General features: G+C 48.2%; 1 protein-coding gene across 1 annotated transcript in view; it reads right to left on the reverse strand.

The window, feature by feature from the left end:
- Positions 1-16,190, reverse strand: part of EYS (EGF-like photoreceptor maintenance factor) — a 1,897,540-nt gene that overhangs the window by 70,998 nt on the left and 1,810,352 nt on the right. Inside the window, exon 46 of the mRNA XM_090034512.1 lies at positions 3,135-3,309. Coding sequence (XP_089890638.1) covers positions 3,135-3,309 — 175 coding nt within the window. The remainder of the gene's footprint in view (positions 1-3,134; positions 3,310-16,190) is intronic.

Raw genomic sequence — 16,190 nt, forward strand, 5'->3', positions numbered from 1 at the left:
TAAATCTCAGCTCCTGATGAGAAGGTAAAGTTTACCCAGAAGATCACAGAACCTGCTGTCCATTTCTGCTGCTGCTTAAAAATCAAAGTATCATCCCCATAGCAACTGAACTTCCAATTTAACTGCACTGCACACTTGTCTGCTGGGAGGTGTTGGCAAAGTGCAGAAATAGCACACAACAAAAATCTCCAGCAGGAAATCATTTTCAGGATCCTCAAAATATTTGAACACAGATCCAATTTCCCTGAGGATCCCACTGTTTGCAGGGATGCAGGTGGTTTTAAAAGAGAAAGCACTACTTACAGAGGTGTGAGTTGTACTGCCAGGCACTACAAATTGACAACAATCATTTGTATGCTAAGAAACTCTTCGGCAAAGTTTTGCTTTTTGTATGACAAAACAGGACTCAGGGAACGTGACCGTTAAGGAAATGGTGGAAGTTGTATTAAGAACAAGCATGCGAGCACACACACAGACACATACACACACACACACACACACACACACACACACACAGAGTCTGCCAGATGCTCCTGAGTATGAAGGGACTGGTAAATTAACAATTTAAATGGGACATTATGAATGAAAATAACTACACCACTAACACAATCCCTACATCCAACTGGAGCTTAAAGGAGCATATTAAAAAAAAAATTAAAAGGTATCTTAAACCACCACAATATTAAAAAAACAACTCTCCAGTATACCTAGATCTCCTGCTATCACTCTAGATTACCTCCCTGTCTCCAAATGTGCCACACCTTTACCTCCCTAAACCTTTACAAGACTGACTCAGAGCAGTCACATGAACTGCAGCAGTGTGGGCTGCCTGCTGCAGTTGCTGCCTGCTGCCTACCTACCTGCAGGTTGGCAATTTGAGGATACTACTAGAGCTCCTGGTTTTAGCCCACCTTTTTGACCACCTGTTGCATTTTGGCTGGCAGCTGACCAATCTGCACCTGTTACCTGCCAAATCAGAGGGTCAAAGGCAGGCTAATGATAGGTAGAAGGGCAGCAGAATGCTGGTGCAAATATAAGCTGAGAACAAGAGAGGTTTTGAGCATAAGCAGGAGAGAGATGGCATGTATATACCACATTGGAGCTAGGGAGTGCCACCGTGAGAACATGTCCACTAGGGGGTGTGCGAAATGGGCAGTATTCAATTCAGATTTGGCCCGATTTGGGAGACAGTGATTCAGTTCACTCATTTGGATCACTATCCCAATTTGATTTGGCCAAATCTGAATCTGAAGACTCAATTCTGATTCAGAGAATCAGAGATTCAGCCATAGAGAGATTCAGCTTTATATGTTTTTTCTACGTACCTTGAGGTACCAGGCATGGCTCATGAATACTGAGATGGTGGGGCAGATGGAGCATCCCACAGGAGTGCAGGGGGGTCCACCGCTGAACATGTGGGCACCCTCCCTGCAAATCTCTGGCTCAGTGATTGGCCATGGGGGGACCCCAGGTGCTCCCCCAGACTCAGGAGGCACAAGTTGGGGGGTGGGAGACTCCCCTGTGTGCTCTGTGGTGAACCCAGAAGTGGACCAGAATTACCTCTTGTCCACTTCCAGGTCCACCGCCAAATGCACAGAACCTGTGTCCCACTTCTGTGGGATGCTCCATACACCCCACCATCTCAGTGTTCATAAGCTGTGCCTGGTACCTCAATGTATGTAGAAAAAAACATATAAAGCTGTGTCTATGACCAATTATTGAATCTCCAAATCTTGCTGAATTGATTCAGAGGCTTCTGATTTGATTTGGAGAGATTAATGGATCTACTGATTATATCCAGATTTGGAGATTTGGCCACCGAATTGGGCCGAATCTCCTCTGAATCGAATCAGCAACCAAAGCTTTGCACACCCCTACTGTCCACTTGGTTTTTCTCTGTCCACACTCCAAGCCAAAAAATGTTCTTGTACCTGGTTTTTTTTGTCATGGGACTAGGTTGTGTGTCTAGCATTACTCTAATTCCAGAAGCCTGACATCTTTCCAGTATGCAGAGCCCACAGAATGGGAATCAGTGGGCAGAACAACAGTGGTTTCTAGTACCATCCAACAGGAAAACCTAAAGCAAGGACTTCATTGCTTGAGCATGGGCTTTCTCTGAGGCTAGCCTGGTTTGCCCAGCAAGGCCATGCTGACAGACATGGAAGCCTCACAAAAACAGTGCATCCCCAGAAGAGGCAACACGTCAGTTTGACCCAGCTCTCCAGCATCTGTATAGCTAGCATGCTTCAGTGGGTCTTTTTGGAGCTTTTATTTAATAGCTGATTCAAACAGCTATTAGATAAAAGTGCCAAAAAGCCCCACTGAAGTACACAAGCTATAGAGATGCTGGGCGAACCAGGTCAAATTGAGATGATTGCTCTTCTAGGCATGAGCTGCACCCAGCACTGGACCACACTAAGTTGAAAGTAAAGTGCTATTTTTTTTCTTTTCCATGTTTGTAAGTGCCTGACTGAAGTGGAGCTAAGATCCCAGGTCTGAACCAGCAGGAATCTTTCCATTATTAACCAAGTTTACCATGTCAGTTGGTTAGATACCTAACCCCATCTCCTACCTGTTTACTTAGGCAACTCCCCACTCCGCTGGCTTCTGCAAATAGCTTCTTCATGCATCTAGCTTTTCCTAGATGGTGGGGTGTATTGTGAAGAAGCCTGGGTGACTACCTTAGGGATCAGGAGTCGGCTAAGTGGCAGGATATCTAGGTGCTAGAGACTGTAATGTAAGAAAGTAGTGGCTGAGTACCTTTGTCAGTGGAATGCAAAAGTACTCAGGGTTAGCCCAGCTGCACTCCTAATAAAGCTAATGATACTGTCCTCACGACTTTAATGGCAGCAAGGGCGGGCTATTAGGCATACTTCTGTAAATTCCAACTGAGAAAAAACAGTCGTTTTTGTTCTTTAATTGTTTTAGCAGAGTTGAAATGATCTGTGGACTCAAACCAGTTTGAAAACCACCCAATCATCAACATGCTTACCCTGCCCACCCCTTTTCCCCCTTGTAGAATAAGCGAGATGGGTTTCTATTTTTGTTTTCAAGGCACTAACATGCCACATTCATGCTGAGATCAGTCAAATATTCACTGTCATGCTTTAGTTCATGGAAATAGTTATACTTACTAAACAGTGGAGCCACTTTCCATGCATGTGCCACCATTTCTGCATTTTATTAAATGGCACGGGGAATTTTTACATTGTCCTATGCTGCGACCAGCATTTGGGTGGCCTGGTGGAGTGCCTGGTGATTTAAACTGTGGATCGTTCCCTGTGCGAACCTGAATATCAAAAATACAACCTGGAAAGCAGAAATACAAAGAAAAATGAATAAAGTTAAACATAACAATAAAAAAATTCAAACCAAAGCAAACAGTAACAGAATATTGTCCTGAGGCTTGTTATTCATCAATGGACAATCACACCACATCACTTCAGCTGCTGAACATGCTGGATGCCTTCCATTTGGGCTAAATGAGGGGATGATTATATATCCCTTTGTTTAGTGACAGCTGAAACAACAGAAGTCACTGCCCAAAGAACAGACTGACTGGAAAAGCAAGGAATAGGGACTGTTTTGTTTGCTGTTTTCTGTCTGTGTTTTTAAAACAGCTGAAACAGGAGAAGCAGTGGTCACCATGCTGCTCCTGTCTCATGAAGTGGTTTATTACACAGAGCACTCATCACCTAAGTGGGTCAATTCCATCTTTTACTTGAGAGGTTTCAAGTTATATCTCCCCTCCTGCCTGAGGTAGGCTACTAAGGGCTATTAGGCAAGTGGGCATTCTAGGATGGGAGTGCATTTTCCATCCCTCCTGTCAAACTTGTTCCACTCTACAGGAGGAAACTGATAATCAAGTGGGCCAGAGCACCAGAAGTAATATTCTGCTCTAAAAAAAGTCTATAAATTTCATATTAAGCCAAATATGGGGGAAAAAAATGAAAAACATGGTCTCTTGGGAGAGTGTTCAGACCACTGAGATGTTGTACAAGAGTAGGAGCAGTTGCATCACTACCACCTACCACCTCTTCTGCCTGTGCTTGAAAACACTGGTTGCCATGACTTTTTTGTAAGGAGCACAACCATTAGGTATGTCATTATTATTTCAGAGTGTGCCTATCATTTTGTGCCTCTCAGGTGAGGCTTTCAAGGAACATTTAGGCTAAGGGTACAGATGTTCAAAAAGCCCCTGACAGAAGCACTCTGTTTTACTTTACTTAAAAAGCTACAAGCTAGAGTGGAAGTGAACCGATGTTCACTGTTCCTTGGGGAGGATCTTGGAGCCAAAGCCAGAAGGTGGGGGGCTTCTGCAAGCTTTCCAGGAGGCCCACAGGGCCCCCCTCCCATCTGATGGGTTAGGGAGCCAGGAGCAGCGGGGAGAGGAGGGATCCAGGCACACATGTATCCTGCACTCACATGTGCCCCGTTACCAGACTCGAGGTGGAGGCGGATGCAGCAGCAGCGGAGCCAGCAGCAGGGGCAGCAGCAGCTGATCCCCCTAAGGTAAGTGGGCAGAGGGACCAGACACAGCTGAGCCAGATCTGGAGGGGAAGCCCCCCGGATCCCTCTTAGCTGAGCTGAGCTGAGCTGAGCTGAGCCGTGCGAACAGAGTGTGCGAACAGGCGCGCTCTGTAAGGGTGTGCTGGCGTTTGCATCGGCGTTCGTGCTGGCGGGCGAACAGGAAGGGCCAGGAGTGAAACTCCTAATAGGGCAGGGCAAAGGCACTGCACTAAGCTAAAAACAAGCAGCAACTCCTGTGATGGTGTTGACATGGAGTGCTGCCAGGGCCCCTGAGGCCTGCACCCAGACAGAGTCCATGAGGGAAGCTGGCATCCCTCCACCCCCTGGCCTGCAGGGGTTGCCAAGCAAGGCCCAGGGGGGCAGTGATTGGGGACCCCTACACCTGTCCTACAGGTGCCCGCCTTAGGGCCCTGGAGGTGCAGGTGAGGGAGCTCTAGGAGGATGTTAGCAGGCTGAGGGGAATCAGGGAGGTGGAGGAAGAAATTGACGGCTATTTCCTTTCCCAGCAGGGTGACACACCCAAGAAAGAAGCACCTCGGAAAGTGCCCTCTACTGCAGAGTGGCAGATGGTCACCTCCAGAACCAGGGCTGCTTGTAACACAGCAGTACCAGTTCCTCCGGTCAGCTGGAGAACAGGTATGAGGCCCTGGCAACACCGGAGGAGAAGGAGGGAGAGAAGGCAACCGGAGAAGAGGCAGCTCCACACTCTCCATGTTCTGAACAGGGCGAAGGAGCTAAGCAATCCCGGAGGAGAAAGTGTTGAGTGATCGTCATAGGTGACTCGAGAGGTACAGAGGGCCCCATTTGTCGCCAGGACCCCTCAACACTTGAGGTCTACTGCCTACCCAGAGCAAAGATTCAGGACATGATGGGGATGATCTAGGCCATGTTCCAGCCCACCGATTGCTACCCCATGGTCCTAATCCATGTGGGTACTCATGATGCAGCCAGGAGAAGCCCTGATCACCTGATGGTGGACTACCACGCTCTGTGGGGTGTGCTGAAGGAGATAGGTGCACAGATGGTTTTCTCTTCTGTCCTACCAGTGAGCAGAGGTGGAAGACGGCATGAGACATGCAGCACAGAGACCAACTGGTGGCTTCAGGAATGGTGTCTTGAGGTGGGCTTTGGCATCCTTGACAATGACCAGCACATCATGATGAGAGACATGCTCAGGTGGGATGGGCTCCACCTTTCCCCTAAAGGAAGCGTGTGTTCTCTTCTAGGTTGGCAAATCTCCTCCAACGGTCTTTAAACTAGGCTCAGCGGGGGAAGGTGAGGGTGGAGGAAGCCTTGGACTGCTAAACCAAGCAGCACTCATAAGTACAGCCCAGCCTAGACAGATGAGCGGAACATATATACAGGTAAGCAACAGGGGCCAGGGCAATGTTGTGATTAGGGGGCCAGTGCACACATCCACAGGAGGCCTCAAATGCCTCTACACAAACGCTCATAGTATGGGAAACAAGCAGGAGGAACTTACCTTCCTGCTACCTGACACCAACTCAGACATAGTGGGGCAAAGGCAGGATGGTGAGGGGCATAGTGGGGCAAAGGCCTGCAGCAAGGCAGCAGCCCTAGATTTCAGGAGGGCAGACTTCAATGAGCTAAGGAGAATAGTCGGGGAAGCATTGAGGTCCCTGAGGGGAGGGGAGCCAGGTGTCCAAGAAGAGTGGTCGCTCCTTAAGGAGATGATCCTCCAGGACCAAAGGGATCCCAACATGGATCAAAGGGAGAAGGACAAAACCCTCATGGCTCACCAAAAGCATCCGGGAATGTATCCTAGTTAAAAGGGAGGCACACACCCAATGAAATGGAGGGGCCATCACCATGGAGGTTTATACTGTGGTTGCTCGGGGATGCAGAGGGCCAGTCAGGAAGGCCAAGGCAGTGATGGAACTGGGACTAGCTTCCCAGATCAAGGACAACAAGCAGTCCTTTTTTAAATACACATGGGGCTAGAAGAAGGTACCGAGTAACATGGGGCCCCTGAAAGACACACTAGGAAATTTGGTTGTCACACCAGATGACAAAGCTAACCTATTTAACGACTTCTTTGCCTCCATTTTCCTGAGCAGGGACCAGATCAGCACCCCCACCGGGCCCCCCTCAGGCCCTAGGGGAGGTGCACCTAGGCTATGGGTAAGGGAAGATCTAGTCAGGGAACTTCTGGAGGGACTGGATGTATTCAAATCAGGTGGTCCAGACGATCTTCACCTCAGAGTGCTGAGGGAATTAGTTGAGGTCATTGTGGGACCCCTGGGATGGCTGTATGAGCACTTGTGATGCTTTGGTGAGGTACCGGAGGACTGGAAGAGGGCCAATGTGGTTCCCATCTTCAAAAAAGGGAGGAAGGAGGACCCAGGAAACTATAGGCCACTTAGTTTTACCTCGATCCTGGGGAAGCTTTTTGAGAGAATTATTCTGGCACATGTCCACGAGGGGCCAGCAGGGGAGATTATGCTTAGGGGCAACCAGCACGGGTTCATTAGAGGCAGGTCCTGTCAGACCAACCTGGTGGCCTTCTATGACTAGGTCACCAAATCCTTAGATGCAGGGGTAACAGTGGACATAGTCTTTCTGGAATTTTGAAAGGCCTTTGACACTGTCTCTCACCCCGTTCTCATTAAGAAACTGGGGGACTGTGGTGTCGACACCTACACAGTCAAATGGGTTGCCAACTGGCTGGATGGCCACACCCAGAGCGTGTTAGTAGATGGGTCATTTTTGACCTAGAGGGATGTGGGCAGTGGGGTTCTGCATGGCTCGGTCCTCCGGCCTGCACTGTTCAACATCTTCATCAGTGACTTGGACAAGGAGGTAAAAAGCATCCTGTTCAAATTTGCTGATGACATTAAGATGTGGGGGGATGTAGGCACGTTAGAAGGAAGGAATAGGCTGAAATCAGACCTAGACAGGTTACAGAGGTGGGCAGACAAGAATAGGATGGGATTCAACACTGACAAGTGCAAGGTGCTGTACCTGGGTAGGAAGAACCAGCAACACACCTACAGGCTGGGGAACTCCCTTCTCATCAGTGCAGAGGCAGAAAAGGAACTTGGAGTCATTATTGATGCCAAGATGAATATGGGCAGGCAGTGTGGGGATGCAGTCAGGAAGGCTAACTGTACCTTGTCATGCATTCACAGATGCATCTCAAGCAGGTCCAGGGAGGTGATCCTCCCCCTCTATGCAGCACTGGTCAGGCCACAGCTGGAGTATTGCGTCCAGTTCTGGGCGCCACACTTCAAGAGGGATGTTGACAACATGGAGATGGTTCAGAGGAGGCCATTCACATGATCGGGGGCAGCACGGCAGGCCCTATGGGACCTGAACCTGTTCAGCCTTGATAAGAGAAGGCTGAGGGGGGATCTAGTGGCCATTTAAAAACTAGTCAGAGGGGACCAGCAGGCATTGGGGAGTCCCTGTTTCCCTGAGCACTACCAGGAGTGACTAGAAATAATGGCACAAGCTTGAAGAGGGTAAATTCAGATTAGACATCAGGAGGCTCTACTTCACTTTCAGGGTGGCTAGGATCTGGAACTAACTTCCAAGGGAAGTAGTGCTGGCTCCTACCCTGGGGGTCTTTAAGACAAGGCTTGACAATCAGTCGTTTTACCCCAGTACTCTTTCGTGCCATGGTGGGGGTCGGACTTGATGATCTGCTCAGGTCCCTTCTGGCCCTATTAACTATGAAACTATGAAACTATGAGGTCTTGTAGGGCTTGTTGGGCTGGGTCTGTGCAGTAGGGGAGGAGGGCTCCCCGCTTCCCTAGCCTCTTGGCAGCTGCAGCCAGAAGCTACAGCATAAGATTGCCCGATCCAGCTTTTGGCCTCACCAGGAAGTGGGTGTGGGGGAGTCCCCATGCCATGCAGATCCAGCCTGGCCCCCCAACACCCAACCCAGCAATCTAGGTGGAGAGGCACACTGCATGGGGGCTCCCTTCCATTACCTCCAACCTGGTAATGCAGAGAGGAGATGAGCACTGGTCAAGGCTAGCAAACCTCCTAGTGAGGGGCCCCTAATACTACCTACCTTGACTCAGGATGGAATGTGCTACAGACTTTCCATAAAGCGCTCTAACTTAAAGCCCTTAGTCTGATACCACATCCATCCAGGGCTAACTTAGAGCAGGATCTGCCATTTTTAAAGCACTTTATGTGCTGTGAAGTCTGTTCTTTTACAGCTGTAAAGCATTTTCTGTGCACTTAACACATGATAGCTGTAACATCTGTACCTAGCCATAGCTTCTAGATCTTTACTGGGCTTAAGGACACACAAAACATTGACTTACTCCATCCTTGCTAGACTAAGGCACTTTTTGGCATGAACAAAAAGGAGAATTTTAAAGTAAAAAATAGAGGCCCTTATGAAGTTTAGTTAGTGCTGAGAATATTTATTTATTTATTTGATTTATATGTTGCCCTTTGCAACACAGGGCCAGGACAGTTTCCAATAAGAAACAGAATAACTTAAAAACAGAAGAGTAACATGAGAATAAAACCTCTCAATTCCATTCCTTGAATAGAGAGGAATAAATGCTGGGGATAGCAATTCACAATAGCCAACATGCTAAGCAAAGGGATGCTTAGACTGACCAACAAGAAGTGCAGAAGAATGGGAAGTGTCAAAATTCCTGTCTTTTTCCCAGATTTAAGTTATAGTTAAGTGATTCCCTGTGATCCTGTATTTTGTTAATCTATTCACAAGCTAAAACCAGTGAAAAGACTCAATTGCCTGCCAGATGAGAGAAGCCAGGCAGCACCCAGCTCCTCTTATCCAGCTGGCAGATCAGGAGCTTACCTGCACCCCTGGGAGGGCTGCAGGGGCTGTGTGGGCCCCCAATCTGCCTGCCAGATGACAGCCCAGAGCTGGGTACAACTCACACCCAGTGCCGGGAAGACTGGTGCTGTCACTGGCCCCAGGTGGCAGCACCCAGCTCCTCTCACCTGGCCGGCAGATTGGGGGCATGCACCCCTGAGAGGACTCCAGCATGGCCCCCACAGATCTCCTGGGGGTCCCAGCAGGCCCCTGATTGGCTGCCTGCTGACAGGAGCCAGGGGCTGCTTCCTGGGGCCAGCAGGGCTGGGGTAGATCAGCTCATGCTGCCACTCCGAACCCGGGGCAGGGGAGGGTTCCTGCATGAGCTGATCTACCCTGGGCCTTGCACCCTCCTCAAGCTGGCTCCAGTATGGAGCAAGGGCAGATCAGTTCATGTGAGGACCTGCTGACCCAATCCCAGGGTGGGGGAGGGTCCCCACACAAGCTGATTTGCCCTGGGCCCTGCATCCTCTTTCAGCCAGCTCTAGTACAGGGCCAGGGCAGATCAGCTTGTGCGGGGACATGCCATCCCAATCCCAGAGCTGGCTTGAGGAGGGTGCAGGGCCCAGGACAGATCAGCTCGTGTAGGGACCCTCTCCCACCACCACTGGTGGTGTCTGCAGGTGGTCCCCGACTGCTGCTGTTGATGCTGCCAGCAGCATCTGCGGGTGGTCACTGACCACCAATCAGTGCTTGCCACCCCCCCTCTGCCACCGACACCACTGTGGCTGCCTGCAGTAGCTCTTCACTTGCCACTGCCATGTCCATGCCGCTGCCATGTACCTGCCACTGCCACCACCGCCACTGCCTATGGGCAGTCACTGTGCCCCGCCCCCCCCAGTCTCTGGGGGCACTCAGCACTCATGGTTCCCACACAGTAAAATGGTGGCAGGGGCACTTTAAGTAAGGTTCATTTCATGAACTTTAGTTAAAATACCCTCACTACCATTTCTCAGTGCAGGGATGCTGATACATGTGATGCTCCGGCCACTTTAATTAGAGCAGCTCTAATTAAGGCACCCAGAGTGTCACATATATCAGAGCCACTCTAATTAAAACACCTCCCCTCCCACTTCCCAGAGCATGTATATAAACGCCCTTAAAGTAGTTTCATCAAGGCAGTATTTCTTTAATCTTCCTTATGAGAATGTCATGGGAAACACTGCCAAAACATTTGTTAAATTCATAGATTTCATAGATTTCATAGACATTAGGGCTGGAAGGGACCTCGGGAGATCATCGAGTCCAGCCCCCTGCCCAAAGGGCAGGAAGTCAGCTGGGGTCATAGGATCCCAGCAAGATAAGCATCCAATTTACTCTTGAAGGTGTTCAATGTAGGTGCTTGAACCACCTCCACTGGCAGACTGTTCCAGACCTTGGGGGCTCGGACAGTAAAGAAATTCTTTCTTATGTCCAGCCTGAAATGGTCTTGCAGGAGTTTGTGACCGTTCGACCTCATCATCCCTTGGGGCACTCTGGTGAACAGACGTTCCTCCAGATCCTGGTGGTCACCCCTGATAAACTTATAGGTGGCCATCAGATCACCTCTGAGCCTGCGCTTTTCCAGGCTAAAGAGTCCCATGTCTCTCAGCCTGTCATTGTAAGATCTGTTTTCCTGACCTCTGATCATGCGCGTGGCTCTCCTCTGGACTCTCTCAAGCTTCTCCACATCCTTTTTGAATTGTGGAGCTCAAAACTGGACGCAGTACTCCAGCTGCGGCCTCACTAAGGCCGAGTACAAGGAGAGAATGACATCCCGGGATTTGCTCGAGAAGCATCTATGGATGCACGCCAGCATTTTGGTCGCTTTACTAGCCGCAGCATCGCATTGCAGGCTCATGTTCATCTTGTGGTCAATGATGACCCCCAAGTCTTTTTCTTCTGTAGTGCTAACCAACGTAACACTGCCGAGCCTATAAGGGTGCTGCAGGTTTTTCCTGCCAAGGTGGAGAACCTTGCATTTTTCGGTGTTAAACACCATGAGGTTCTCGTCTGCCCATTTGCTGAGCTTGTCCAGGTCAGCCTGGATCACCCGCCTATCTTCTGGCGTGGATGCTTTGCCCCAAAGTTTGGTGTCATCGGCGAACTTGGCCAGTCCACTCCTCACTCCAATGTCCACATCGTTAATGAAGATGTTGAACAGTATGGGTCCCAGGACAGAGCCTTGAGGGACCCCATTGGTCACAGGGCACCATGATGAGTGACTGGCATCAATCACAACCCTCTGGGTCCGACCACGAAGCCAATTTCCCAGCCAGCGGATCGTGGTGGAGCCAAGGCCACAACTGGTCAGTTTGGCCAAGAGGTGATCATGGGATACCAGATCAAAAGCTTTTTTGAAGTCAAGATATATGACATCAATCTCTTCTCCCTTGTCCAGGTGATAGGTCACCTGGTCATAGAAGGAAATGAGATTGTTCAAACAAGACCTACCCGCAACCCCTGGGGTGCAGATTATCAGGGCCAGCTGACTTGAAGGTATCCAGCTTCTCAAGATGTTCCTTCACGAGGTCAGCATTGATGGAGGGTAGGGGATCCCCCTCACCCAGATTTCCCTGTCCCATAGCAGGCATGGGCATCCCGTGTGACTGATGAAAGACTGATGCAAAGTACCTATTTAATAGGTTGGCTTTTTCCTGGGCGTCAGTTGTCAGTTGCCCCATCTGGTTTAGCAGGGGTCCAACATTGCCCTTCCTTTTCCTCCGGCTCCCCACATATCTGAAAAAGGACTTTTTGTTGTCCTTGATGCCTGAAGCTAGTTGGAGTTCAGTTGCAGCCTTGGCTTTCCTGGTTTGCTCCCTGCAGGACCAGACCAGCGTGGAGTAATCCTCCTTGGAGGTGAATCCCATCCTCCATCCTTTGTAGGCTTTCCTTTTTAGCTACAGTAGGTCTGCTAGGTCTCTGGAGAGCCAGGGGAGCTGCTGTGCCTTCTTGCAGCCTTTCCTCCGTGTTGGAATAGATTTAGCTTGTGCACTGAGGATCGCTTCCTTGAGAAGCAACCACTCTTCTTGAACTCCTATCTCCCTGGGGTCAGGGTCCCTGAGGGCCTGACTGACTATCTTCTTGAGCTTGTCAAAGTCAGCTTTTCTGAAGTCAAGGACTTCTGTGTTGCTGACTGACTTGCCAGCTTTACGGCGGATGGTGAAGGTGATCAGCTCGTGGTTGCTGTCACCCAACTTCCCATCAATCACTAGGTCGCCGATCAGGTCGTCCCCCATAGCCAGTACCAGGTCAAGCAGCGCTTTGCCTCTCGTTGGCCCATAGGGTTCTTGAGTGAGGTAGAGGTCATCCACGCACGAGAGAAAGCTTTGTGCCCACTCAGATTTAGCTGAGTGATCTTCCCACGAGATGTCCGGGTAATTGAAGTCACCCATGACAACCAAGGTCCTGGAGCAAGCGGCCTCAGTCAGTTCCCGGGCGAACTCCTGGTGAAGCTCAGGACTTTGAGTGGGAGCTCTGTAGTAGACTCCCACCGTTGTGTCCCCTGTGCCGAATTCCCCATGAATTTTTACCCAGAGGGTCTCTAGCTGTCCATGCCGGTCGCCAACATCAGCTTGCAGGGACATGTAGCTTTCCTTCACATAGAGAGCTACACCCCCGCCCCTTTTGTCAACACGATCCCTCCTGTATAGGGTATAGCCCTCTATACCCGTGGTCCAGTCATGGGTGGAGTCCCACCAGGTCTCCGTTATCCCAATGACATCATATTTCTTTGCACTGAGCAGGAGGACGAGCTTATCCTGCTTGTTACCCAGGCTCCTGGCATTAGTGTACAGGCAGGCAAGTGTGCCCTTGGGGGCTCTTGCCTTGCCCACGTTGATATACCCAAATTCAGGGTATAACATATGCACCCTCATCTTCTCATACAAAGAAACAGATTAAGAAGTACTAAAAATCTATGTTGTCAGCTACTTATCAGCTATTATCCAGTTACTAATCACTTGTTATCCTCCTTGTGTTGATTATATGCTCAAGGATCTTTCCAGGTAACAAAGTTAGGCTGACCAGTCTGTAATTTCCTGGGTCTTTCTTATATCCTTTTGTACAGATAAGCATTATATTGATACTTTTCTAGTTGTCTGATTTACATGAGTTCTGAAAGATAATAGCCAATAGCTCTGCAATTACCCCAGTCACTTCCTTGAAAATTATAGGGATGAATTTTATCATGATCTGCTGTTTCTGATTTGAAAACATCCAGCTTGTCTACATGATGATCACTAACCTAAGTTTTGAAAATAGGACTTAGCCATCTAAGTAAGTTTGGATTTTAAATCCATTTAATAAAACTAAGGCAATGTTGTGTGTGGAGATTCTCATACCATTTTAAATCTAATTTATATAATTTAACTTGATACCAATTACCCATAAAGCATGCTAAGATGGGAAGGGGGGAACCAGGTGTTTAGCATTGAAAAGAAAAAGCCCATCATCTACTTTTGCATTATTTTGTGAAATCATGGGGGAAACACATTAATAGCTGATAGACATGCTGGATGTTCAGGTATCGTGTTATTACATTTTTCAACAGGTATTGAAAACACTTAAAATGTTGCCATTAAATGTCTCACAGTCTGGATATTTATCATCAGCATTATATTTATCATATGCAGTCATGTCTATTCTGGGAATATAGTTGAATGTAATTGCTTTGCCTTCAGATTTATTGATACAGTTCTGAGCTGGTTGCATGTATCTGCCCATTCATCACTAGGGTATTTGACTTGCAAATCCCTTTTACTATTTATGATGTGGGGATTTTTCCCTTGGGCAAGATTATTTATCCACTAAGAACTGGTAGAGGACAGGGACCTTTTCACACTCCAATGACACAGCCAAACCTGGCATTTAGTAATTCAATGACACAGCCCCTAAAGATTCTGAAGTTACTTTTTTTTGTTACAGGCTTGCCAGATCCTTATATCTCTAAAGTGTGAGAAGGAAGTATCATTCAAGGCCCATTAAATCCATTAGGTTACACCTAATGCAGAATTTTAACACTTGGTAGTTGTTGGAGTTCTACGGACAGTTATGCAACATGCGGGAACTTGTGTCATTTTAGACCTTCTAAAAACTTTACTTCACACTGAAAAAGCTGTGTGGAGCGTAAGGCACAAACTGATTTTTAATTATCACAGACAACAATTGTTTTTGGTTCAAAGGGAGGTTTCTTTTTTCTCTGATGCATCATAAGTATTTTTCCCAGTCACTTTTTTCTGTGCCACTGCCTCTAGCTTTCGTTCACCACACCTGCTCCTTCCTGTCTCCAATTTCCACTTGCACAGGCTATGTCTACAAGGCCAGTAGAGGCTGACCTGAGGGCTCCCCACAAGTCCGTACCTGTGAAACATTGACACCAAAAGCCCCAAAGATCAACCCCAGATGGTAGTGTACCTCAGGCATGGAAGCTCTGCTGAACTTCAAGGCCTGAGGCTCAGCATGTCTCTTGGCTTGCCCACCCTACAGCATATTTGGAACTTGCTCATGTGCTGCAGGCTGCAAGCACAGAAAGGCTTCCTGCAGCATCCCATTTTTTGACTTCCAGCTAACCTTTACCTCACTTTCTGGGTTTATTACCCCGGATTGGAACCAAGCATAGGAGAGACAAGCAGTGTGCAGATTGATTCCTAGGAAGGCTCCACTTGAAGAAAAAGAAGCACAATGTGGATAGCCCTTGGTGTGGGTTAGACACATGGCTTAGGTACTTGTGGGGATCCTTAAGGTCAACTCTAAATTTCTGTGTAGACTTTCTCATGGTCCTCTTCCTGATCTTTTGTCCCCCATGGTTGTCCTTCCCACTCCGTTGTTTAGAAGTCTTCTTTTTGTCCAGCCTTATTTAGCTCTCTCATTCTGTTGGCCATTGCTGTGGTTGAACAGGGTGAAAGGGGAACAGCAAGCAGGAAATGAGAGCAGCATTAACCCATCTCCCTAACACAGTGCTGGTGCAGATGAAGAAGGTGCTGCAAGAGTTAGATAATGCAGTTTTAACTTTCTGCCCTTCGGAGGGAGTGCTGGTGCTTCTTAAGGGATGGAGTGATGGCAGTAAGTCAAGCCTGACCAGCAAAGGGCATTTTTTTTGTGGGTAGACACCAGAGTGCTACTGTTTCTCTCCTTTTCCTGTCCTACCCACATGAGATCTCGAGAGTAGACTTTCTTCTTTTTCTGAATGTGGCTGGTGAAAGGGGGCCAGAAAAGTTTGCAGCTGGAATCTTTGCTTTATGTGAGTCCCCTGCCCAACAGAAATCATATAAAGTAGGTAGCATAGTTCCATAATGCCCTAAAGACTGTATACAGTTTTACAACTTAAAATATTTATTCAATAAGCATATTCTTCATATCCCTTTTAGGATCTGGGGTTTAGGTTTTATGTGTTAGCTCATTTTCTGCTTCACAATGCACTTTAAATTAAAGCATATCTGGGTGCTGGTGATTTAAGTTCCTTCCTCAACTCTTACAGCTGACATGGAATAGGCTTTCTGTTGGAACTTGATAGTTCTGTTTCCAGGTATATAATTCAACAGATTTCACAACCTTTACAGATGTAGATGCTGTATCATTCTCAGCTCCTGCATAAAGCACCACTTGATCTGTTTCTCTGCAAGAGTGCAGGAAAAGGCTGATATGACAGTGGAGCTTTGGTACGAATCTTCAGCCACTTTGATCCTGCCTTTGCAATTGTTGCCTCAGGGTTTCTAGACATGTATAGCTGAGGCCTGAGCAGTAGCTACAGAAACTGTCTGAGGCTCAGTAGTGGGGTTGTTTAGGTAAATCTCTATGATGGAACATCTCCAGACCAGTCCATCCCAACAACTCAAACAGCCAGCCAGATCTCTGCATA

Source organism: Crocodylus siamensis, chromosome 1 (genome assembly GCF_052110815.1).
Source record: "Crocodylus siamensis isolate JL-2025a chromosome 1, ASM5211081v1, whole genome shotgun sequence".
NCBI classification, from domain to species: domain Eukaryota; kingdom Metazoa; phylum Chordata; order Crocodylia; family Crocodylidae; genus Crocodylus; species Crocodylus siamensis.